The sequence below is a fragment of the Bubalus bubalis genome, chromosome 21, assembly GCF_019923935.1.
Source record: "Bubalus bubalis isolate 160015118507 breed Murrah chromosome 21, NDDB_SH_1, whole genome shotgun sequence".
Lineage (NCBI taxonomy): Eukaryota > Metazoa > Chordata > Mammalia > Artiodactyla > Bovidae > Bubalus > Bubalus bubalis.
In genome coordinates this window covers 12,490,268-12,515,593 of record NC_059177.1, presented here as the reverse complement: position 1 = coordinate 12,515,593, position 25,326 = coordinate 12,490,268, and the positions used below count along the sequence as shown (strand labels likewise).

Below are 25,326 nucleotides of genomic sequence, written 5' to 3'. Positions count from 1 at the left end.
TGAATTGGTTCATTGTGCTTTTCAGGTCTACTATATCCTTCTACTTTTCTATTCATTCTATTAATTTTTGAGAGTTTGATATTGAAACTCCAAGTAAAAATTTATCTACTTAAAAAATTGTAATATAGAGTGGAACTGTATGTAACTTTGTTCTGTATTTTCTAAGTCTCCTGTAAATGTGTTATTGCACTTACATAATTTAAAGATTAAAAAAAGAAAAAAAAATAGTGAGTAAAGGAGGAATCTCCTTCCAGTCTCCCTGTGGCCCACCCTGGTCCAGCCCCGCCTCCTGCTGTCCCCTCGTTTCTTTCAGGTCTTTACTCAGATGTCATGTCTATAAAGCTTTTAGGACCAACTGTACAATTAGAACAGTACCCCAAAACAGCACCCTCACTTCTGACAACTGCAAGTTCAGGGTCACCCCCAAACCACCTCAATAATTTGCTAGAAGGACTCACAGCACTCAGAGGAAGCAGATATAATCATGGTTAGGGTTTATTACAGCGCTTCCCTGGTAGCTCAGCTGGTAAAGAATCTGCCTGCAATGTCGGAGAACTGGGTTCAATCCCTAGGTGGGGAAGATTCACTGAAGAAGGGAGAGGCTACCCACTCCAGTATTCTTGGGCTTCCCTGGTAGCTCAGCTGGTAAAGAATCCGCCTGCAATGTGGGAGAACTGGGTTCGATGCCTGGGTTGGGAAGTTCCCCCAGAGAAGGGTTTATCACAGGAAAGGGATACAGATGAAATCAGCCAAGGGGAGTGCATAGGGCAGAGCCCATGAGGGGCCCAAAGAGATGCTCCTTGTTCCCTCTGTGGAGCCGTGGACGATGTGTGACCTCGTCCCAGCCACAGAATGTGACAACACGCAGAGCACTGGTGCCCAGAGTACTAACAGGGCTTGGGTCACATGGGGCCCCGTCGCTGACCTGCAGCCCCAGCCCCTCCCAGAGGGCGGCTACTCCCTTTAGGCTCAGCTCCTCTGGAGGCAGAACTGTCATAGCATGGCCCAAAGCCCCCATCACAGGTCACACTGCTAAGACTGCCCAGTGGCCAAATGCCCCAGGCAAACAAAGACACCAACCAGGACGCGAGGTAAAGGCCAGAGTCGCCTTTGGTGAGGTTAACTCTTTCTTTAAATTTATTTATTTTAATTGGAGGCTAATTACTTTACAATATTGTAGTGGTTTTTGCCATACATTGACATGAATCAGCCATGGGTGTACACGTGTTCCCCATCCTGAACACCCCGCTTCCACCTTCCTCCTAGTGAGGTTAATTCTTCACCACACACTTCTCTCACTGTGATCTTCCCCAATTTAAACACGCAACTTCTGCCCCAAGAATCCACATCACCAGTTATCACCATCAGGCATAAAATGTATTTTACCTGATTATTTTATTGTCTCTCCTCTCCATTAAGAATGTAAGGTGCAATTTGGTCTGCTTTATTCACTGCTGCATCACCTGCTTCTAGAACTGCGCGCTCCAATACAGGAACCACTGGCCACACGTGGCAAGTGAGTACCTGACTAGCCACTGCTGCTGCTGCTGCTGCTGCTAAGTCGCTTCAGTCGTGTCCGACTCTGTGCAACCCCATAGACGGCAGCCCACCAGGCTCCCCCGTCCCTGGGATTCTCCAGACAGGAACACCAGAGTGGGTTGCCATTTCCTTCTCCAATGCATGAAAGTGGAAAGTGAAAGTGAAGTCGCTCAGTCGTGTCCGACTCTTAGCGACCCCATGGACTGCAGCCCACCAGGCTCCTCCGTCCATGGGATTTTCCAGGCAAGAGTACTGGAGTGGGGTACCATTGCCTTCTCTGACCTGACTAGCCACTACTCCAGATTAAGGGTAAACTACACACTGACTTTTAAAGCCATCGTATTTTAAAAAGCACAGAAAGAATTTCACTGATACTTTGTTATGTTGGTTCTAAGTTGAAATATATTTGGAACATACTGGATTACATAAAATATACTATTAAAATTTATTTCACCTGTTTCTATTTTGTAAACTTAATGTAGCTAGAAAACTTACAGAATTATGTATGTGGCTGCAATCTGAGTCTCATTTTGTGTGTGTACATATACAGAGAGAGACAGAAGAGAGAGAGAGGAGGAAGAATAAATTTTATTATTTGATATATATATTTATATACATATAGAAGACTCATCAGCCAATATTTTTTGTAAAGTATCAAGTAGTGAATATTCTATGCTTTGTGGCTTTATGGCCTCTGTTCAGCTCTGCCACAGTAGCAAAAATGTAGTCATAGATAATATTTAAACAAATGCACGAGGCTGTGTTTCAATAAAACTGTTTTTATAGAAATAAGCAGCTGCATAATTTTGTCTGTGGGCCATAGTTTGCACACCCCTGATTTAGAACACTGTTTAGTCCATAGTAAATATTCAATAGATACTTGTTGCCTGGGTAAATACAAAGAACGCTATAGTGACAGCATGTTGAGCCCGAGAGCATGGTTAATGTCAGAGGTTCCTGGTGGCCGGGAATCTGGGGCATATTGCACATGAATTGTAAGTTACTGGAGAGATTTAAGCAGGGCAGTGACCAAATCTGACACAGCTTTTATTACAGGTCTCTGTGATAGATGGCATCCAGTCCCGCCCCTTCACCCCTGTCAGAACTCATTCACCCGGCTGTCAAGGATGCTGGTGGCTGAAAGCTCTCAGGTGAGTCTTCCTTTAAGGGTTGCTCAGGGCTGAAGAAAACCACCTTGCCCAAGGTGCCACCCTCTTCCTGGAGCCAACCACATCCAATGACTTGCCAATGTAGGGGCATAAAGGCCCCTCTTGCCCACATGCAGACAACTCGGAAAAGCCACCCCAGCTCCAGCGCGCCTTACAGGACTGGCAGCTGTGATCCACGCGGTGGCTGCAGCCTTTGAGGCAACTGCCCCACAATTCGACTGTCAGCTCCACTCCTCATAGGAGGTTGTCTCCTCCCATCCCTCTCTTAATGCACCCATGAGCACTCCCCCAAAACTGCCTGCATGCAAGTCTGCCTCTCACAGCCTGAGTCCCAGGGAACCTGACCTGCAACAGCTGATACCAGGAGCCACCTGAGGAAGCAGACTGTGGACATGGGATTCCGGGGGTTAATTACCTTTCAGCAGGCTGGCAGTGAGAATCCCACTGCCGGTTGGAAATTACAGATGCATAGCCCCTGGCAAGCTGCAGCAATGGAAATGCAAAGCTGTCCCTGGGGAACCAGGGATGTCCCGTGGGATATACTGTCACAGTGCAAAGTGGCACTTGTCTGACAGAATATGGTTGTCATCATTGATCATTTTGTATCTTGCCATGGGCTGATAAACCTCCTTGACCCTTAAAAAACACTGTCACTGGTGGTGAACTGGGATGATATGTGGAAGAAGAGAGACACATCGCACCTGACCGGTACAACGTATCAGGCCTTTAGCAAGTATATATCAGTCACCATGGGCATCCCCGGTGGCTCGGGGTAAAGAATCCGCCTGCAGTGCAGGAGACCAGGGATCCCTGGGTCAGGAAGATCCCCTGGAGAAGGGAATTACAGGGCCGTCTCTGTGATAGATGGCATCGAGTCCCGCCCCTTCACCCCTGTCAGAACTCATTCACCCGGCTGTCAAGGATGCTGGTGGCTGAAAGCTCTCAGGTGAGTCTTCCTTTAAGGGTTGTTCAGGGCTGAAGAAAACCACCTTACCCAAGGTGCCACCCTCTTCCTGGAGCCAACCACATCCAATGACTCACCAACGTAGGGGCATAAAGGCCCCTCTTGCCCACGTGCAGACAACTCGGAAAAGCCACCCCAGCTCCAGCGCGCCTTACAGGACTGGCAGCTGTGATCCACGTGGTGGCTGCAGCCTGCGCACCAATTCGGTGGTGCCCAGCTGAATTGCAGGGCAACCCACTCCAGCATTCTTGTCTGGAGAATTCAAGTGACAATGAAAATGAATGCTGCTGTGGGAGCCATTGAAGCACCAGAAAAAAACAATGCCAAAGGCGAACACCAGAGGGCAGCACATGGAAATCTCATATTCTGTATCTAGAGGGCAGAAACAGAGAAGGCAATGGCACCCCACTCCAGCACTCTTGCCTGGAGAATCCCAGGGACGGGGGAGCCTGGTGGGCTGCCGTCTATGGGGTCGCACAGAGTCGGACACGACTGAAGCGACTTAGCAGAGGGCAGAAAAGGCTGGAGGGCCAGTCGACAGGGAAAACAGAAAGCAGGCCTTTGAATCAATCCGGGCCAGGGAAGGAGCTGGCTTGACCTAGGATGCCAGTGGCACAATTGGGAAGTGGTCAATCTTGGCTGTATTTTGAAAATAAAGCCAACATAATTTGCTATGGTGTTTGCATTCATTTCATATTGCTTGTGTAACAAATCAATACAAATTTAGTGACTTAACACAGATTTGTTTCCTTATAGGTCTGAAGGTCGGAGGTCTGAAAAGAGTCTCTGGGCACTGAAGTCCAGATGCTGTGAGGCCTCTTCCTTCTGGAGGCACTGCGTGCAAGTCTGTTCCCTGGCCTCTTCCAGCTCCGAGAGGCTGCCTGGGTTCTCTGGCTTGTGGCCCCTTCCTCCATCTTCAAAGCATATCACTCCAACTTCTCCCAACCTCACATCTCCCTTGTCTGACTTTGATCCTCCTGGTGTTATCTGGAACCATTTCAATAATCTAGGATAATCTCCCTGCCTCAGAATCCTTACTTTAATCACATCTGCAAAGTCCCTTTTGCCATGTAAGGGAACATGTTCACAAGTTCCAGGATTACGATATGGACATCTTCAGAGGGCCACCATTAAGCCTACAACAGGGCAGAAAAAGAAAAGTGGAGAATGACCTCAATGTTTGGGGGCTGGAGTATCTGGAAGAATGGGTGGTCAGGACCCAAGATCAGCAAGACACAGGCTCAAAGATCTAGTTGGTTCTTTGGAAGCTGAGTCCTGATGATTGCTCCCTGCAAAGGCTTCCCTGTGTTAAAAGATACTTTTCAGAAGAAGGCAAAACCATGCCTCTCTTTACAGAAGTAAAAATGAACGTGTGATGAGGAATTCATTTTACTCATATGATCTGAGAAAACCAGGCAGATGTTATAACTGAATCTAAGCAAAGCTCAACACAGCACAAATTTATATGGTAAAGGAATGTTGAGATGAGTTGCAAATGGGGACAAAACTGAACAGGGCTAGAACCTGAAGACCCAGAAAGGTGTATTGTAGATACACCTTTACTGTGTATGCAGAGTTACCTACTGAAATACAGAATTTTTTCTACACATGATTCTTCTATCTGAGCATTCAACATGTAAGTCCCAGGGAGGGCGGGTTGAGTTTGTGGCAGGAGCAGAATGAGAAGGTGGGTTTGATGCTATCAAGAGTCGACAAAAGATAGCAGGAAGAAAACCAGAAATGACACATTGCATCACAAACATTTTGCACTGGTTTCATTATAATACTTTTTGACTGGTTAGTTTTTCTTTATAGAGAAGTTGTTACACTCTAATATTCGTGTCTCCCCAAATTTGTATGTTGAAGACCTAAACCCAACGTGATGGTATCTGGAGGTGATTAGATTTAGATGAGGTCATGAGGATAGGACCCTCGCAATCCTGTTGATAGGATTAGTGTTCCTATAAGAAGAGGTGGGGAGAGCTGAGCTCGCTCTCTCTCCCCCTCACAAAGTGAGGACACGGTGAGAAGGCTGACAACCTTCTCACCTACGTCTGCAACCTAGGAAGCAGCTTTCACCAAAGAACCAAATCAGCAGGCTCCTTAATCTTGGACTTCCAGCCTCTGCAACCTAGAGAAATAAATTCTTGTTGTCTAAGTCACCTGGTCCATGGTATTTCATTATGGCAGCCCAGCTGACTCATACAGAAGACGGTGATTTTTTTTTTGCGGGGGGAGGGGGGCGTCCAGTCACTGGGTACTCAGCCATGTGGTAACATTTTACATCCCACTCAAATGCAATTACACAGGACTGAATGAAAACAGCGTCGTTCACCCACTCTTCTGGCCATTACTACTTTGGAACCAAGAAAGCATCCCTTTCGTGTGGCTGTTCCCAAAACATATCAGCCCTTTACTATAGGTAACTAAACCAGAAGTACAGTGATTTCTACTGATGAGTAATAAATTTAGCAGTATCCTCTCTTTTATGTTCCCTTTTTCCCATCCCTTCTTTTAATCCAATTAATGTGCATGAGAGAGAGGGGAGTGAACCCTGCACCACACAGTAAGACTGGCCGAGCGGAAGAACACCTTCCAGGACCAGAGAGGAAATCTCCAACTGGCACGCATACTCTTGTCGTCAAAAGAAGAATGTGCTGTCGGGGATTTCCTGGTAGTTCAGTGGTTAGGACTCCACTGCTCTTTCACTGCTGAGGGATCAGGTTCAATCCCTGGTTGGGGATCTAAGATCCCACAAGCTGTAAGATGCAGCAAAAAAGAAAAAAAAGGGGGGGGTGGGGAGAAGAATGTGTTAGGAGGAAAAAATTTCCCTCCGCCAACCTACCAGGCTAGGTTCAGTGGTTGGAGGCCTGTGAATTAACTAACAACAGACAAATTAATAGGAGAGAAGACAAAGCTTATGTACCAAGGAGGCTTCAGATGAATTGGCTCCCTGGACAACCAAAGATAAAAGTTTATCAACGTACTTAGGAGGAGAAAGGGCTTCTGTGGAAGAATAAAGGGAAGGCAGGACAGTTCCAGATAAAGCTTGTTTAAGCAGTCACTCGTCCCTGTGATAGTGCTTAGTCTCCCTTCTGGCCGTAAACCTGCCAGAGAGGATTTATAGCAACTGTATTTTCTAGGAGGTCCTGCTTAAATCTACAAAAGAAGTTGAGATAAAGTTTATCCCTGTGGCGGCTGTTTGTTCAGATGTTTTTAGCTTAAGCTAAAATTATAGATAAAATAAATGAATATACTATATAAATACAATATAAATAAAATAATATAAACATAATGAAATAAAAGATTATTTTAGAATAATCTTCATTGTGATTGAGGTGCATTTTGAATCTCTACAGGTGCAAAACTATTCTTCATGTAATAGAATTCTTCAAAGGGCATTTTCTATCTCAAGATTTTGGGCAAAGCACCGGAGGTAAGACAAACAAGTGCCCCACAGTCCGGAGTGAAGTGTAAGATGTGCAGAAGAATGGCAACCAAACTGGTGCCTGACCTTTAGCCCATCACCTGCTAGCAGGCGGGGGCCTGGGACCAGGAGTGAAACTGGAAAGATGGTTTCTTAAAGGAAAGGGTTTTTTCCTTCTCCTGCCTCAAGTCTGACAGGAGGGCTTCAAGGAAGCATGACCAAGCTCCCTGGAGCTGACTGGGGTGCACGTGTGAGGCGGCCACTCAGGCCCACTGTGAGCCCCACTGCTAGCAGGGCAGAGGGGAGGTGCACAAAGGGCCAACCTGAGGTCACTTCGCCCTGGTCAGGGCATGGTGCGCCCTCAGGTGGCGTCTCCAATGCTGAGCCACCCGCAAGAGGAAGAGGCAGCATCTGGGCATCGCACAGCCCCCCAGAGGGCACCACCAACACCCTCTCTCCCCCTTTATCTCTCCTCCCCTCACCCTAAATGAGGCTGGGGTGACATCATGAGAGTGTGAAGGGTAAAGAGGACTAAAAGCAAGAGGAGGGAATAGTGAAGAAGCCAGCCACACTCCCCTTTCCACTGAGTTTCCATGCTGAGCCAGGGCAGCCTGCAGGGGCCCCCCCGCCTCACTCCCCTGCCTGCCCAGCAAGTGTTCTGACCCTTCCTGACTAAGTTCAGAAACAAGTCAGGAGAAGAGATACAGGTGGAAGCTGGATTGTCTTTCATGACCCAGCCTCAGAAGTCACAATGTACCCTTCCACAAGGGGATGACACAGAGACTGCTTCTTCTCAACTGGAGGAATGCCACATTCACAGTATAAGGAGTTCACAAGGGACTGGGGACAATGGACCAACCGTCTTTGGAAAATATGTTCAATCTGTCCCATGAATAAGTAAACACATCCCAGAGTGGAGGACCCAGTATATGAACTCAAGTTCTACTCATAGTACCTGTTGTTCAAAGAGGAAGGAATATATGTCACACATTCTAGAAAGTTTATCCTGCAACCTGGAGAACATAAAGCTTTGTTGATAAAGAGAGATGATCAGTTATCAGAATAATTCACTTATCTGTGTAATCTGACTCTTTAACTAAAATGCAGGCTCTGTGAGATCATCTACATAGATAGATTCTTCAGTGTTAGCCCAGAACCCAGTACATAGCAGTTGTGGGGGGAAAAAAAATTCTTGCAGAATAAATAAATGAAATGATGAAATGCAGGGCTTGGATGTGTGAAATGAACTGTCACTTGGTGAGGTGCTGCCACCTTCTGGTCACTGAGGGTATTGCCAACCATTTACAGCGTTCCATTTCCCCACATACCTTTGGAAGAATGCACCCATACCTCAGTTTACAGGGTACTTTTGTGATGGCTGATTGGTTTGGGTTTTAACAGCAGCCCTGACTCCTATATTGATGCCCATCTGACCAGTAAGATCCATGAGGACTGGGGGAGTTATTTACCAGAATCCTCTCTCCCTGGTCTAGACATGTTCACCCGGAGCCAGCCCTCAGCCCTCCAAAGCCTAGCGCGGCTTCCTCCCCCGCATGGTGGCAGCTCTGATCAAAGTCCTCAAGGGCCCCCTTGTGGACCCCAGCAGCCCCTTCCCTTCCTTTTCTCTGCAGCACTGGACACGGTTAGTCTCTTCCCTCCTCTAAGTACTTTCTTCCCTCAACATCTCCCATGACTCACTCCTGTCTGGACTTGCCCCTGTCTCCCTGGCTGCTGCTTCTCCTCTGCTGCCGCTCTGCAGTCCGTCTTCCCCAGGGCTACCCTGAGCCCGCTTCTCCTCACAGAGCCCTGGAAGGTCGCCTCCCTTGCAGCCTCAATTTTCACCTGCACACAAATGGGCCATCAGGTCTGTTGCCAGCCCAGTCTTCTCTCCCAGCTCTAGACCAGATCATCCGGGCCCTGAAGATGGGCTCTGTCTGGAGACCCTGCACCAAAGTCAACTGTGGCCTCCGTGCTCTGCCCACCACCCCATCCTTCCCTCCTCACTCCCATGGCCCAGCTTGGCATCCCCACTCACTCACTTCCCCAAGCCAGACATCTGGGGTCCACCCCTGAGTGCTTCCTTTCCTCACGGCTGAGTTCACTGAATAGCTGTCCGTCTGTTCCCTCAAACCATGCAGGCACTCAGGCATCTTTCAGATCTTTTAGGTTTTGTCTATGCTACACCCTCAGCGCCCCTCAGACCAGCCCCTCCCCACTGCAACCACCAAGAACTTTGCCATTCAGAGCCGGGGTTGCTATGACGGGCCTTTGTCACCAGCCTCCTGAGATACAAACTGCTCTGGAGAAAACCCTGTTCCTTAGGGCCCAAACTTGCCTGGCACCTACAACTCGGCCCCATCTGCCACCCGAGACCAGCCTCCACCCTCTGCCCGCTCTCTTCCTCTGCCTCAAATACTCTTCTGTCATCTGCCTGTGTCTGAAGCACCCCACCCCCACTGTACAGAGAGGGAAACTGAGGCACAGAGCATCGACAGAACTTGTCCGAGGTTACAGAGCTGGCAAGTGGCAGAGCTGGGCTTCCAAAGGGCTGTGAGATCGTCTCCTTTCGCTCCATAGCGTCAGGCTCTGCTTAAAGTCCCCACGTGCAAAATGGGAGGAAGGAAAGACTAGGCACTCTTCCTGCTCTGATTTTTCCCTCAGTAGGATTTCTTGCTTCAGAGATGCTGGGAGGCTCTCTGGCGGCGACCTGGGGGCTGAGCACAGATGCCTAGGATCCCCTAGCCGGCCACTTGGTAGAGAATGTTTGGGCCAAGCTCTGGGCTGATAGGGCGATGCTACAAGTAAACAGATATGATCTCCAGCCCTCGCTCCCTCATCTGCTCCAGTTTCCATTCTCTCAGCTTTTTGTAACCATGTAGCAAAATATAACAAACTGTGGCTTAAACAATACCCATTTGTTAGCCTACAATTCTGGAGGTCAGAAGTCGGCCACAGGAGGGCTGGCCTCTCTTCTCTGGGAACCCTAAGGCTGAAACTAGTCTCCATCTGGAAATGACATCAAACTTCTGTTCCAGGCTCATGTGGGTTGGTGACAGAATCAAAATTAAAAACGTCTGCTGTGTGACAGGCAATGTCAAGAGAGTCAGAAGACAAGCCACAGTCTGGGAGAAAACATTTGCAAAAGGCATAACAGATAAAGACTGTTTGCATAAAAATATGCAAAGAACTCTTAAAACTCAACAGTAAGAAAACAAACAACCCCATTTCAAAAATGAGTCAAAGACCTTGACAGCCATTTCATCAAAGAAGATACACAGATGGCAAATAAGTATATGAAATGGTGATCCACGTCATGTATCATCAGGAAAATGCAAATTAAAACAACAACGAGATATCGCTGCATGCCTCCTAAAATGGCCAAAATCCACAACACTGACAACACCAAATGCTGGCAAGGATGCAGAGCAACATAAACTCTCATTCATTGCTGGTGGGAGGCAAAACTGGTGCAGCCGCTTTGGAAGACAGTTGGGCTGCATCTTAAAACACTAAACACACTCTTACCACTCTATCCACCAAGTACACTCCGTGGTATTTGCCCAGGGGAGCTAAAAACTTTTATCTACACAAAAACCCACACACAGATGTTTATTGCAACTGTATTCATAACTGCGAAAACTTCAAAGCAACCAAACATCCTTCAGTAGGTGAATCAATGAAACTGTGGTACATCCAGACAATGAATTATTATTTAACTCTGAAAACAAATGAGTTATCAAGCCCTAAAAAGTCATGGAAGAACCTTAAGTGCATATTACTAAGTGAAAGAAGACAATTCAAAAAGGCTATGTACTATATGCATCTAACTATATGCCGTTTTTAAAAAGGCAAAACTATGCAAACAGTAAAATGATCAATGGTTGCCAGTAGTTAGAGAGGAGGAAGGGAGGAATAGGAAGAGCAAGCATAGAGGACTTTTAGGGCAGTGAAGTAACATTGAATGATTCCGTAATGATGGATACACGTCATTATACATTTGTCCAAGCCCACAGAGTGTCCAACACCGAGAATGAACCCTAACATAAACTATGAACTTTGAGTGACAATGATGTGTCAACGCAGGTTCATCGATTGTAACATGTACCATCTGGTGGGAGATCCTGATAGCGGAGGAGGCAGTGCATTTATCTAGAGGCAAAGGGTATATGAGAACTCTACTTTCTGCTCAATTTCAATGCAAACCTAAAGAAAAGTTTCCCAAAAAAGTCTATTTAAAAGAAAAAAATACACACTAGATTTTGAATACTCTATTCAAAATAAAGAATATGAAAGTATCTCATTAACAACTTTTATTGATATATGTACATATAATATTTTAGAAACTTGAGTGAAATAAAATATATTTTTAAAATTAATGCCACTTTTTGCTTTTCACAGTGTGGCTACCAGAACATTTTAAATGTTCTGTGGGGCTTACACTGTTTTTCTCCTGGATGTATACATACATATAACTGTTCTTGTGTTCAGCTGTGTCTGACTCTGTGGCCCCATGGGCTGTAACCCTCCAGGCTCCTCTGTCCATGGGATTTCCCAGGCAAGAATACTGGAGTTGCCATTTCCTCCTCCAGGGGATCTTCCCAACCCAGGGATTGAGCCAGTGTGCCTGGCATCTCCTGCATTGGCAGGAGGATTCTATCACCAGCGCCACCTGGGAAGCCCTTCCACTGGACAGTATACTGGTCTAAATCTTCAAAACAGCCCTATGACATGGTGCTCATCTCACAGGTGGGAGAAGTTAACGCAGCAGATGTTGCCAGCGCCCCTGGATCCCTCACACCTCCCTGGGGTCACCAGCAGCCTCAGTGGGCAGTCCCCGTACAGGCTCACTGGGTCCTAGCCTCAATCACTTGGATCTCTCTGCCTGAGGGGGAGACGGGGAATCTGCAGGAGCCAGTGCTTCCAGAACCAATCCTCATCCAGTGGAGTGAGGAGGGTGGATGAATACCCCAGCTCCCTTACCCTGCCCGGGTGAGGTGTGTTCCACACCAGCTCCCGAAGTCTCCAGCGGGATCCAGCCCCAGTTGTCCACAGAAATAATCTGCTTTCCTTCTCCTCCTCACTTTAGCCCCTCACCCTCTTCCTCCCCTCCCAGTGAAACCACTTGCACCCAAATGCTCTTCTTGGACTCTGCTCTTGGAAGATCCCAAACTAACACACTAGAATACAGAAAGCAGGTAGACTCTCAGAGGTCATAGAAATAGGAAGACAGGCTGGTGAGAGCAGTCTGACACCAGGGCCCACACGACCCTCGCGGCACGGCCACCAGACTGCCACGGCAGGAGGCAGACACTCTCCCCTCAAATCTGCCCAACTTTGAGCTGCCCCCCGAGCAGCGCAGAAAGTCGCTTCTGCAGGTTCAGAGGATTTTGTCAAGAGGCTGAGCTGACCTGTCCTACAGCCCTGGAACAGACACACCCTGGCTGGCTCAGAGCTGTCCCTTGACACCCGTGTCTGCTTCCCAGCTGGAGGGAGGCCAGGACTGCCAGCCAGGGCTTTGAAGGACACTCGCCTTCGGACCCAGAGCATACACTGGGATCTGGGACCAGGGAAAGTTGCCGGTGGTGGGGATCCAGGGGAGAACGTATTGAGCTTACTCATCAGTTGAGTTTACATATGCTGGGCACTGTACCAAATGTGGTGTGTGTGTGTGTGTACAGATGTATGTTTCTCCCAGCAACCTTTTGAGGTATACACTATTAGTATGCCCAAGTTATAGATGAGGGAACTGACGAATAGACAGGGTGAGTAACTTGCCAACGTCACACAGCTAGTAAGTGTCACAGACAGGATTCAAACTCAGTTAGGCAGACTGGCTCTGAACCTTTCCTACGTCCTGCCTCTCCTGAAACATCAGGTGAGTCTACCGCCAGCTGCTCACTCTGAGCTCTGCCAGAGTACCCGTTTTCCTGGGAGACAGGCACGGGCTTCTAACTAATCCCCAACTTCAGCAGAGCCCCACTGAAGAGGGATGGACTGACAGAGGAACGTGCCCTCAAGACCAGGAAACACTAAGCTCCAGAAGCGGTGGGGGGTGGGGCAGGTTGTAATCACTGAAAAACGAGGCCTTCCCTCTCCACTCCCTCCCAGCCCTTCTGCCTTCTGACAGATCAATTAACCAGCACAGCCATTCGACCTCAGGATAACCATTTACTCTCAGCCTCCTTCCCAAAATGATTTGAGGGGGCTTTTAAAAAGATAACTGCCCAGCATCCCCACCACCAAAGATACTCTGATAATGCCTGACCACTGCCTTAATGGCCTTATCACTGACACCTTGATGACATGATTTTGTTAGATTACACAGAGGGTGACCAGCTCAGCCTGTTTTTCTTCAAACTTTCCCAGTCTTAAAACTGAAAGTCCCTTGCTCTGGGAAACCCCTCAGAGACGGGCAGCAGGGACAGTTGTTTACCTCCTTGACACAGGATGCAACCCACAGCGTCTACCTGCTCAAAGTCTAAACATTTAGCTCAGAGTGTCCTCAGAGCCAAGGCAAAGAAGGAAACACCATCCTCGATGAGATTTTCAGTGTCTATGATAGTGCTATCAGAGACCTTTCCCCAATGGTGGAAACATTTTGCACTGTGCTCCATGGAGCACTTAAAATGTGGCTAAGGGGATGCAGGAACACAATGTTTCATTTTGTTTCATTTTAACCTATTTAAATAGTCTCATGTGGTTAGTGGAAGTTGTATTGGACAGTACAATTGTATTAGATAAAAACAAACCAGGCCTGAGAAATTTCTACCGTGAGTTTATCATAGTTGCAGTGAGTACACAAGTGGATTCCACCCAGGCACCCTCCTTTTCTTTCGTATGTAATAACCTGTATATCAGGCCCTTGTATAACACAGGCCATGTGCTAAGCACTCTCACAAAACCCTCTTAATATATGAATTCATTCAAGTCTCAAAACCACTCCAGAGGGCAGGCACTAAGTCTCCTCTTCCCTTGGCCCGAGAGGATGGGTATCCTCCTGCCTTCCCATGGAGACAGGATCCAGGAAATACGTGCTAAGGCAGGAAAGGGCAAAAAGGCTGGAATCAGAGAGGAGGCCAGGGAGAAGGGCTCCCCGATGCCCCTCTTCTCACCCCAGGCCAATGCTGCCTGCCTGACGCTGACTCAATGGAAAGAGTGAGCAGTGCCTGGCATCACTTCTTGGCACCAGAGGGCACCCAGGATGTCGGAAGAAAGACCCTGTTCTGCCAGGTAGCGGAACACAACTTCGACATGGAACCTGGGCAAAATGCCTCAGTCGTTTGTGCTCTGCGTGGTCTCCTGATGCCCCTCGCCACACTGCACTTCCCGGCCTAAATGCCAGGATCTCTGGAGCCTACTAAGGCCCTTGGGCTCTGGGCAGCCAAGGAGGGGCAGCCGTGACCTCCACACACTAACATACACACATACTCCTTCTGTGACTGGAAGCTGATGACTCCGGGTCAGAAATAACCCCAGAGTCAGCTCCCCACGTGCTGCCCCTCCCCTCCCCTCCATTCCCAGAAAGCCTGGGCCCTGAGTCAGAGGTGAGAGCCTGACAGTAAACAAGACCCAGATAATCTGCTGTGAACACCGCAGACCATACTGGGGAATCCTCTGACAAACCCGGACCCCGTGAAGAACCGGGGCCTGGAATATGTCTTCCCCCAAACCCAGCTGTGTGCACTCAGGGCTGTATATACCTGTGCGGTGGGACGCGGGGCGGGATGGAAGAGGCAGGGGAAAGGTCTAGCGCAGGAGTGGGGAGAAGAAGGGCCTTACTCTCAGGGGTATCCGGGCTGGGAACTGAGGAGCAAGGGCCTAGGCCTGCCCTCAGGTGGCCTCCAGTCTCCTGGCAGGATGGGCACACACCACACGTCAGATATAGTCAGAGGCTGGGGTAGGGACGTGGGGGCTCACAGGATGGGGGGGCCAAGTTGACCAGGTGTCAGATGCTCCTCCTTATTCATTTCCTCAGAATAGTCTGGGATGTCCGCACCCCACACCACAGCTGAGTCACTGACCCCAATCCTCAGAGGAGACTTGGATGAATGAAGCTCTCCCCGGCTCACTCCTCTTCCCCTCCCTAGCAGAAAGGACATGTAACTGATGCCCGAGATGGAGAGTAACTTCCAGAGCCCTAAAAATAACTGAACCACTTCATACTCTGACCTTAGCCTCCTCCACCGCCCCCACCTCGGCCCACCCCCTAACCAGCCAGATAAAGACAGCTGCTGAGGCTGGCAAGGGGACACAGACCCCGAGTCAGGGCAGCGAGAAGGCATCCGACGGAGCCAGCAGAGCGAGAGCAGCCCAAACAAGAGGAACCGACAGAGCCGCAGGCTTCACCTGCCGAAACCCCAAACCCCAACAGCTAGGTAGAACCCGCAGGTGAGTAACCCGCTGCTTTTCTCTCCACACCAACGGGGCTGGTTCTCCAGGCCGGGACCCCCTCTGGCCCCTCAGGGCAGCGTGTATTAGTGGAAGCTCTGAGTGAGGGGAGGAAGGTGGGGCCACACACCTGGAGCAGGTGAGTGGAGGGCTCTGATATAAAGATTCCACAAGGAATTTGCCAGGGAGTTACCATGAGCCCCATGGTAGCGCTCAGAGTGGCTGCCACAGGCCTGAGGCCTACAGAGTGGCAGGTCCCAGCCAGTCTGGCGTAATCCAGAAAGAGCCTGGAGGAGGTGGTCTGGAGTTGTGATTTTTTAAAATCAGGTACGGAGCTCCTCAGGCTTCAAGCTTTCTTTCCAAGGAGCCCCAGCTAGGCCCAGTGTCTGGACAGAAGAGGTGGGGGAGGACACGGGGGCCTGACTATGCTGCCAGGACAAGCCCCGTGCTCAGCTGCTGTGGGTAGAAGTCTTGGCAGAGCTGGCTCAGGATTGTCTCCCCAGGGCTGCCCTGAGCCCGGCACCCCACATAGCCTAGGGCCTGGGTGTGATGTGGGTCATCAACTTGCCCACTACGAAAGCCCTTAAGGAAGATCTGGGGGGTAAAGGTGGGGTGACCAGGTCTGAGTGCTAGAGTATACTGCCCAAGTATAGAGATGTGTGAAGGGGTCTGGGCCAAGAAAGAGCAGACTTGGAGGCAAAAGCAGGGGTCACCCAGAGAGGCTGGCCCAGTCCTGGGAGGCCAAGCTCAGGGGCACCCCTAGGGTCCAGGCCTTACCCAAAGTCTGGCACCAGTTCTGAATTCGGCCTTCACCCAACCCGGTCCCCATCCTTGAGAAACGAGGTGGGAAGGCCTTGCTACCACCTGGTGGAGCCGCCGGGGTCAGCTCCTTCCCCTCTTGGGGCCGGTTTCCCCTTCCGAACAACGAGGGGATTGGGCTCAGTGACCTCGGTGGGTCCTCAGCTCTGCCCCCTCTGGACTCTGATTCTGATCACATGTGACCACAGCAGGGATTCTGGAGATTCCTGGAGGAGGCAGTGGAGGTGGGGTGGACCTGGTGGCCCATACCTGCCATCTGCTCAGGCCACACTGATGACAGGACAGGGAGGATGTGGGGACCATCAAGGTCCCCTTTGCCTTTGGCGGGGGGTCCTCATGAGAACTCAGGCTAAAGGAAGCGTGTGATGAGACTTGGACTGCTGACTTTAGAGGTCATACTCCTTGGATGTCTTCAGAGGACAGGCTGGGGTGTGGGTGGGACAAGCAGAGCTTAGTCTCCCCCCTTCTGAGGTAGTTGAGAGACGGAAGCCCTTCCCCCACCCCCAGGTCCCTGTGGCCAGAAGATGGTTCTAACACTGGTCATCCTGCAGCCAGGGGCCAAACGCCAGCTCAGGAGGCAGGATCAGGGATCCCAGGGCAGAGAAGGAGCCGAGGCGGGTCAGGCTCCCAGGGTCCCACTGGCTGAGCCTGACCTCTCCCCGGCCCAGAGCCGCTGTGTGGAGGCCAGGTCCTCGGCTATATTTAGCACGGAGCGTGGAGCAGAGCTGTGGGTCAGGGGCAGTGAGGGGGGGACATGCTTCTCATTCTTTCCCTACTGGCTCCTGGGGACTGTTAGCACACCTGTCACGAGACAGATAAGACAGCGAGGCCAGAGGCCAGAGAAGGGCTTGAGTGGTGGGCCAGGGCCATGGGGGGCAGTGCCTTGGCGGAAGCTGATGGGCACGAAGAGGGAGAAAGAAGGCGTGCACAGGAGGTTCGTGCTGCACACAGTTGGGCACAGGGGTCCATGAGCAAGGGGTGAGGCTATCGCTGCAGGAAGGCCCTCAGTCTGGCCGCCTCCCCTCCTGGGGTGTCTGCTGGGAAACAGAGGGCCACCACAGCCACTGAGGAAGCTTCACACTTCCTACCTAAAGCGTTTAGAAACCCCGATCCAGCACTGCTTGCGCCTCATTCGCCGAGATCTGACTCTGGACCTCAGTTTCCTCATCTTTAATCAAAAGTAGTTAGGCCAGAAGATCCTAGAGGTCCCCCTAGCTCAGAAAGCCCCTAGCTAGGATTCAGAATTGGGTTCTGCCTAACTGCGAGACAACTGGTGAACACTCTCTCAGCCCTACTGCTTCTGCTGCCGCTAGAACTGCCAGCCCCTGCTTTGCCTCCCTGGCCTGAGAAAGGAGAGCCAAAAGCTAAAGGCTGGACAGCCCCCAGTGAAAGGGACAAGTGCGCCCTCTGGTGGTGAGAAGGGAAACATGACTGACAACTATTTCTCTCCACGAGAAATAGTCACCGGTTTGTGTGCTAGTCACTTAGTTGTGTCCATGTCCAAACCTTTGCGATCCCATGGACTGTAGCACGCCAGGCTCCGCTGTCCATGGAATTCTCCAGGCAAGAATACTGGAATGGGTTGCCAAGCCCTCCTCCAGGGGATCTTCCCAATCCAGGGATCAAACCTAGGTCTCTCTCATTGCAAGCAGATGCTTTACCGTCTGAGCCAACAGGGAAGCCCAGTCACCAGTTTAGGGATCTGCTTCTCCCTGGCTGGGATCCCTTAAATCAGAATTCCCCCAGGCCACTCACCTGGGAGTCTCCTAGGGAAAAACTGATTTTGGCAAAAGCAGGCAAGGAGGGGACAGGACAGGAACAGTTTTCCCACGGCCGGGTTGGGCACCCCTTAACTGGAAGATGGAGTTTCAAAGCCTGTAGTGCCCTGCTGGCTCTGTGACAACCCAGGTGATTCTGGAGCAGGGACCCACATGATGGATGGCTCCATATGCCTTAAATTCAAGACTAGTCACAGACCAACCACTCAGGTAGCAGGGTGAGACCCCGGGGAGGTCTGGAAAGGGAGAGGGGTGGTCTCTAAGCACATGCCACCTAGGGCTACTCTGCAACCAACCCCCACCCCACTGAAATCCCCCAACCCCATCCTCATCTCTGCCCTCTCTTCAGAAGGATGGCCAATGCCCAGACGCAGGTGGCCCCCACCCCAACCATCCCAATGGCAGCTACAGAGGACCTGCCCCTCCCACCACCACCTGCCCTGGAGGATCTACCACCGCCGCCACCCAAGGAGTCCTTCTCCAAGTTCTACCAGCAGCGGCAAGCCAGCGAGCTCCGCCGCCTCTACAAGCACATCCACCCCGAGCTCCGCAAGAATCTGGCTGAGGCCGTGGCTGAAGACTTGGCTGAGGTTCTGGGTTCCGAGGAGCCCACCGAGGGTGATGTCCAGTGCATGCGCTGGATCTTTGAGAACTGGCGGCTCGATGCCATTGGGGACCATGAGAAGCCACCTGCCAAGGAGTCTGTGCCCGGTGGCAACGTCCAGGCCACCTCCCGCAAGTTTGAGGAAGGCTCCTTTGCTAATAGCATAAACCAGGAGCCGGCTGGACCTCGGCCATCTGGAGGGGACGTGCGTGCAGCCCGCCAGCTGTTTGAGACGAAGCCGCTGGATGCACTGACAGTTCGTGCTGAAGCATCAGAGGCTACAGTGAGGGAGCCTGCAGCCAGCGGAGACGTCCAGGGTACCAGGATGCTCTTTGAGACACGGCCACTGGACCGCCTTGGCTCCCGCCGCTCCACCCAGGAGCAGAGCCCCTTGGAGCTGCGCTCAGAGATCCAGGAGCTGAAAGGCGATGTGAAGAAGACGGTGAAGCTATTCCAAACAGAGCCGCTGTGTGCCATCCGGGACTCAGAGGGCGCCATCCACGAGGTCAAGGCCGCCTACCGGGAGGAGATCCAAAGCAACGCAGTGAGGTCTGGCCGTTGGCTCTTCGAGACCAAGCCTCTGGATGCCATCAACCGGGACCCCAGCCAGGTGCGGGTGATCCGGGGGATCTCCCTGGAGGAGGCAGCCCGGCCCGATGTCAGTGCGACTCGCTGGATCTTTGAGACACAGCCCCTGGATGCGATCCGGGAGATCTTAGTGGATGAGCAGGACTTCCAGCCATCCCCGGACCTTATCCCTCCCGGTCCGGATGTTCAGCAGCAGCGGCGTCTGTTTGAGACCCGAGCATTAGACACTCTCAAGGGGGAAGAGGAGGCTGGAGCAGAGGCCCCACCCAAAGAGGCAGTGGTCCCCGGTGACGTCCGCTCCACCCTGTGGCTATTTGAGACAAAGCCCCTGGACACCCTCAGAGACAATGTCCAAGTGGGTCACCTGCAGCGGGTGGGTCCCCAGGAGGGCGAGAGGTTCACAAATGAGCGTCTATCCAATGCTGACCCCTCAGCACCAACCCTCTCTCAGGGTGCCCCCGAGAGGGATGGGGTGAAGGGAGATGTGAAGACCTTCAAGAACCTTTTTGAGACCCTTCCCCTGGACAGTATCGGGCAGGGGGAAGCTTTGGCCCCTGGGAGCATATGCAGAGCAGAAGGAACTGATTCCGCCGGGCAGTCCCAGGACACAGGGTCCCCAGTGTACGCCATGCAGGATGGCAAAGGTCACCTCCATGCCCTGACCTCCGTCAGCAGAGAACAGGTAGTCGGAGGTGACGTGCAAGGTTACAAGTGGATGTTTGAGACACAGCCCCTAGACCGACTAGGCCGAAGCCCCAGTACCGTCGATGTGGTGCGGGGCATCACCCGGCAGGAAGTGGTGGCTGGAGATGTGGGCACTGCCCGGTGGCTCTTTGAGACACAGCCCCTGGAGGTAATCCACCAACGGGAGCAGCAGGAACGAGAGGAAGAAGAAGGAAAGCCTCAGGGAGGCCCTCAGCCCGAAACACCCCACAAGGGTGACGTGCAGACCATCCGCTGGTTGTTTGAGACGTGCCCGATGAGTGAGCTGGCCGAGAGGCAGGGGTCAGAGGTCACAGACCCCACAAGCAAGGCACGGTCGTGCACCTGGATGTTCGCGCCCCAATCCCCGGACTGGCCAGAAGGCTCCAAGGAGCAGCACCTTGAGGTGAGCCAGGTCCAGGCTGGGGAAAGACAGACAGAGAGACACGTCTTTGAAACTGAGCCTCTGCAGGCCGCGGGCCACCCCTGCAGAAGGGGGCCTGTGCGGTACTGCAGCAGAGTGGACATCCCCTCAGGGCAGGTGTCTCGTCAGAAGGAGGTTTTCCAGGCTCTGGAGGCCGGCAAGAAGGAAGACCAGGGACCCAGAGAAATCCCTGAGCCCATCCCAGTGGGCTCAGTGCACAAGTTCACCTGGCTCTTTGAGAACTGCCCCATGGGCTCCCCGGTAGCTGAGAGCATCCGAGGGGGCAACCTCCAGGAAGAGCAGCCTGTGGGTCCCTCAGGCAAGGGGGTGCCGGAGAGGCAAGAGACTGTGGCCGAGGGGACCCTGCGGACGCTGCACGCCACGCCTGGTGTCCTGCACCATGGAGGCATCCTCATGGAGGCCCGAGGGCCAGGGGAGCTCTGCCTCGCCAGGTACGTGCTCCCATGCCCAGGGCAGGGCAGCCCCCACGTTCGGAAGGAGGAGCTGGTGTCTGGGGAACTCCCCAGGATCGTCCGCCAAGTGCTGCGCCGGGCAGACGTGGACCAGCAGGGGCTGCTGGTGCAGGAGGACCCCGCGGGCCAGCTTCACCTCAAGCCGCTGAAGCTGCCAGCGCCAGGCAGCAGCGGGAGCATCGAAGACATGGACCCTGAGTTCCAGGAGTTGCTGGCTTGTGGCCTCGGGACCTCGGCGGGGAGGATGGGGCTGGTAATGCAGGAGACAGAGCAGGGCCTGGTGGCGCTGACCGCCTACTCCCTGCAACCCTGGCTAGCCAGCAGGGCCCCCGAAAGGAGTAGTGTGCAGCTGCTGGCCGGCTGCATAAACAAAGGAGACCTGAGTGGCCTGCACAGTCTGCGGTGGGAGCCGCCGGCTGACTCAAGTCCCGTGCCGGCCAGTGAGGGGGCCCAGAAGCTGCCCCCAGCTGAAAGCATCATCCACGTTCCCCCACTGGACCCTGGCAAGGGGATAGGGCATCTGAGAGGGCCGGGGGCCACCCCCTGCGCCCCACAGGCCGCTGGAAAGGCAGTCTCTCTGGCTGGGGAAGAAAAGCAGGAAAGCAAGTGCACTGGGCAGAAAGGGGCGGCAGCTTTAGGAAAGTCAGAGGGAGCCATGACTATGCCCCCAGGACCTAGGTTTCCAGCCCTCCAGGTCACTATGCAGAGTCGAAGGACGCCAACAGCCGAAGCCCAAAGCCTGCAGCAGCAAGCTCGGAACAAGCACAAGCCGGGCCCCGCCCCTGGGGCCGCCTCTCTGCCCACCCAGGATGGGCTTCCGCAAGCACCGGCCGCAGGGACTGCCCAGAGCAGCAGCAAGCCTCTGGCGGGAGGCAACCCCAGGATCCCAGCAGCCCCCAGCAAGGTCAGTGGGGAACAGAAAGCACTGCCTGGAGGGCTATCTGGGGGGTGGGTGACTATTCAGGATGGCATCTACACTGCTCATCCCGTCAGGACCTTCGACCTACCCGGGGCTGTCCGGCCATCTGAGCAAGGACCCTTTCCACTCCTGGAAGGCCCGGGTCAGAGTCTCGGGCCCGGGCAAGAGGAGCTGGGGGGCCACACACAGAAGGCCTGGGGGCCTCCAGAGAAGGTGATGGCAGGACTCGGCCCAGGGGGCCTCCAAGCTGCAAAGACCACCCTGAAGGCTGCCTCTTTAGCCCACCACACTCGGGCCTCTAAGCCTCGGGCAGCAGGTGCCAGTCTGCACTCTCGTAACGCCTCTGTTCCTCCTCCTCCTCCTCTCCCAGCTTCTGTGATGGAACCGGACTTCCCAGCCCAACCCAGGCATGATGAGAATTCCATCCGGCAGACTTCCAAGCCCACGCAAGACCCCCTTCTTCACTCCCACAACAGCCCTGCTGGCCAGAAAAGCCCTGGGGAGTCACAGACAAAGACCCTGAAACCAGAGCCTCCCACACACCTGAGAAAGAAGCCCCAGCTGCCCCCCAAACCTGCACACCTAAGCCAGCTCCCCCTTCCTCGCTGGCTGTCCAAGCCCTCAGCCCTGGCTCACAGCGCCGCTGAGGAGGGTGGGCAAGGAAAATACAAACAAGGTGAGACTGCTACAGCCGGCCGCGACCCTCGGCCAAACAAAGTCTCCATCGCTGCAGACCAGGGCCCTACTGGACAGAGCCAGCCCAGCCCCCAGCATGGCCCCAGCACCATGGCCCCCAGCCCCACCAAGAGCCAGGCGATGGGCAGCAACAACCACAGCCCTGACCCCCTCAGGCTCTCAGCTCTCAGCAGCCACCCCATCTCACTGCAGCAGGGCCCTAGCCTCACAGGAGAGAAGTGCTCGGACAGTTCCCAGCAAGGGACCCCCAAGAGCCCTGAGATTCTGCAGGGAGGCCAGCAAGAGCTCCAGGGCTTCCTGAGCCAGGTGCAAGCTCTGGAGAAGGAGGCCGAAAGCACTGTGGATGTGCGGGCGCTGCGGAGGCTCTTTGAGGCTGTGCCCCAGCTGCCAGGAGCCCCTCTGGCTCCCGCTATCTGTGGCAAGCCTGAGGCCTCGGTAGAGCAGGCCTTTGGGGAGCTGACGAGGGTTAGCACAGAAGTGGCCCGGCTGAAGGAACAGACCCTGGCCAGGCTGCTGAACATCGAGGAGGCCGTGCACAAGGCGCTCAGCTCCATGTCTAGCCTCCAGCCTGGGACTAACACCAGGGGCCATTCCCAGGGACCCCCAAAGGAACACAGTGCCCACGAGATCAGTGTCACAGACAGCGGGAGAGTCGGGCCCAACTGCTCAGGCCAGGAGGTCAAAAGTCAAACTCTAGTCAAGAGCCAAACTGAGGTTACAAGCCATACTGAGGTCCAGAGTCAAGCCAAGGTCAGAAATCACTCAGAAGCTGGAAGCCAAGCAGCCCTGGCCACCCCTTCCACCAGGAAGCTGGAGACCTTGAGAGAAGACTCGCACCTTCCCCAAGCGTTACCTCTCAGCAGAGAGTCACCCTCTTCCCCAACCTTTATCTCCATGGAGTCGGCCACAAGGAAGCTTCCGGAGGAGGCCAGCCCCAGGGGCAACCCTGAGATCTCTGTGAAGGGGGCACATTTCACCCAGGATGAATGCCAGACTCAGCCCCACCAGAAAGCTATCTGGCACAAGGCTGGAGAGAAAGAGGCCCCCCAGCTCTCTGGACCGCCACCACCTGGCCCTGCTGCAGCCAGCGCCCTGCCCACCAGGCAGAAGGGTGCTCTGGAGCTGCAGACAGCGCCGGGTGGCTCCCGGCACTACGGAGCCACAGGACCAGGGACTGAGAGGGTGGACCAGTGCAGGACCACAGCGCTCGTGTCCCCCACCACGGTCACTGAGCCCGCCGAGCCACCCAGGGGCCCAGGCCCCCACCTCGGGCACCACACTTCCCCCTTGATGAGGCAGTTTCTGCACAGCCAGACTGGGCTCAGCACGGGCCTGGCAGAAGCTGAGATGCTGCGTGTGCCCTGTGGCCACCCCACACCAGCTGCGCAGTGAGCCCCTCCGTCTGCCACCACAGTCTTCCACCCACCTCCAGGGGCCCGAGACGGAGGTGGGTGCTCACCTCCTGCACGCACGGGGAAAGAACCAAAAAGAAAGGGCATGTTCTGAGATCCAGGGGCAGTTTCCCTTTCATCAGTAGCATCCATGGGCCAGGTTCCTGCAAAAGGCAGCGGGGGATGATAGGGAAGAAGCCCTATGGAGTAGCCCAAGCCCAGCAACAGAATGGGGGCTTGTGGCTGCTTGTGGAGCATATAATGTGCACAGAAACACACGCTTCTCACACAGGTCTGGCCCGCACGCCAACACAAGTGAGTCTGCATGCCACTGCCTGCGATTGAGCCCCCTGAGCGACCTTCCACTTTTTCAGTCTTTATTTCTTTAATACGAGTCAAATGTTCTCAGCCTTCTGCTCTTTAATTCCTAGAGAAGACAGGGCCAGCCGGATTGGTCTCTGTGACATGTTGACTAGGGCCCCAGAAGGGCCCCGTCATCAGCATCTCCCTCATTCAGCGGGTCATCCTGGCAGCACAAATTTCACACGAAGTCTACGATCACCAATGTCCCTAGAAGCCAAAGATTCTCTCCACCCCCACAGCCTCTCACTTTGTACCCCAAAGAGGAAGGATACAGTCTAATAAACCAAAGTTTTATTCCCTTCTCTCCGTGTCTGTCTGTACACAGAGTCTGGGTTCTCACTCCAGGGGAAAAGCAGCCACATCTCTAGCTGCCCTGTTTTCCTGCAAGCAGCAGTGTTGGAAGGCTCTGAGAAGCCACCCCCTTCTTCTACCATCTTGGCTGGGAACCAGCGAGGCCCGCCCATCCCCCACTCTCCTTACTCCCCACGCCCCCACACATACATACACTGCTGGCCCCACACCTCTGGCTTCCCCACCTAGAGGTTCTTGGACATCTCCCTGGAGTGGAATCTACCGAGAATGGAAGAATGGCCCAGTCAGGCCCAGGAAGGAGGGAGGGCCACAAGCCAGGAGAACTCCAATGGCCAAGACTGCTGGGCCACTTCCTCCGGGTCAGACCAGGCACAGTGTGCAGAGGTTCCTGGGAAGGGGCGGGCACAGACCAGCCTGGAAAGCCAGGATGATCTGGTAAAGGACCCTTTCCATACTTTCAAAAAGCACTGAGCAACTGCTGCATGCCAGACCTGTTCTGGGCAGCATGGACCCAGAGGTAAGGCCTAATGGGATCATCAGACTGCATCACATTCAAGGAACTGACTCTCTAGAATGAGAAGGCAGGGAGACTATGAATAAATAGGGAATATCAGATGAGGAATAAGGGTGATGCACCTGACTAGGCCACTCTCCCACTGTGGGGTAGGAATTATAAAACATGCCATGTGACAGCAACAGGTGATTGCCTTAGAGAATGTGGCCAAGGCAGATCTCCCCAAGGGGGGAGAAAGAGTTTTCAACTGAGATCT

The 25,326-nt window shown here is 53.1% G+C and overlaps 2 protein-coding genes across 16 annotated transcripts in view; one reads left to right on the top strand and one right to left on the bottom strand.

The window, feature by feature from the left end:
- Positions 1-25,326, bottom strand: part of CCR8 (C-C motif chemokine receptor 8) — a 137,641-nt gene that overhangs the window by 104,047 nt on the left and 8,268 nt on the right. The window lies entirely within an intron of this gene.
- Positions 15,330-24,546, top strand: XIRP1 (xin actin binding repeat containing 1). 4 transcript variants are annotated; one of them, XM_025272869.2, is made up of 3 exons: positions 15,330-15,487; positions 18,434-21,779; positions 22,165-22,308. In XM_025272869.2, the coding sequence occupies exons 2-3, from the start codon at positions 18,438-18,440 to the stop codon at positions 22,171-22,173; spliced, it is 3,351 nt and encodes a 1,116-aa protein (XP_025128654.2). In that variant the 5' UTR covers positions 15,330-15,487; positions 18,434-18,437; the 3' UTR covers positions 22,174-22,308. The 4 variants fall into 4 exon arrangements, with proteins under 4 accessions (XP_025128654.2, XP_006067415.2, XP_006067416.2 ...); XM_006067353.3 differs by having other exon boundaries at positions 18,434-24,546; XM_006067354.3 differs by having other exon boundaries at positions 15,332-15,487; positions 18,437-24,546.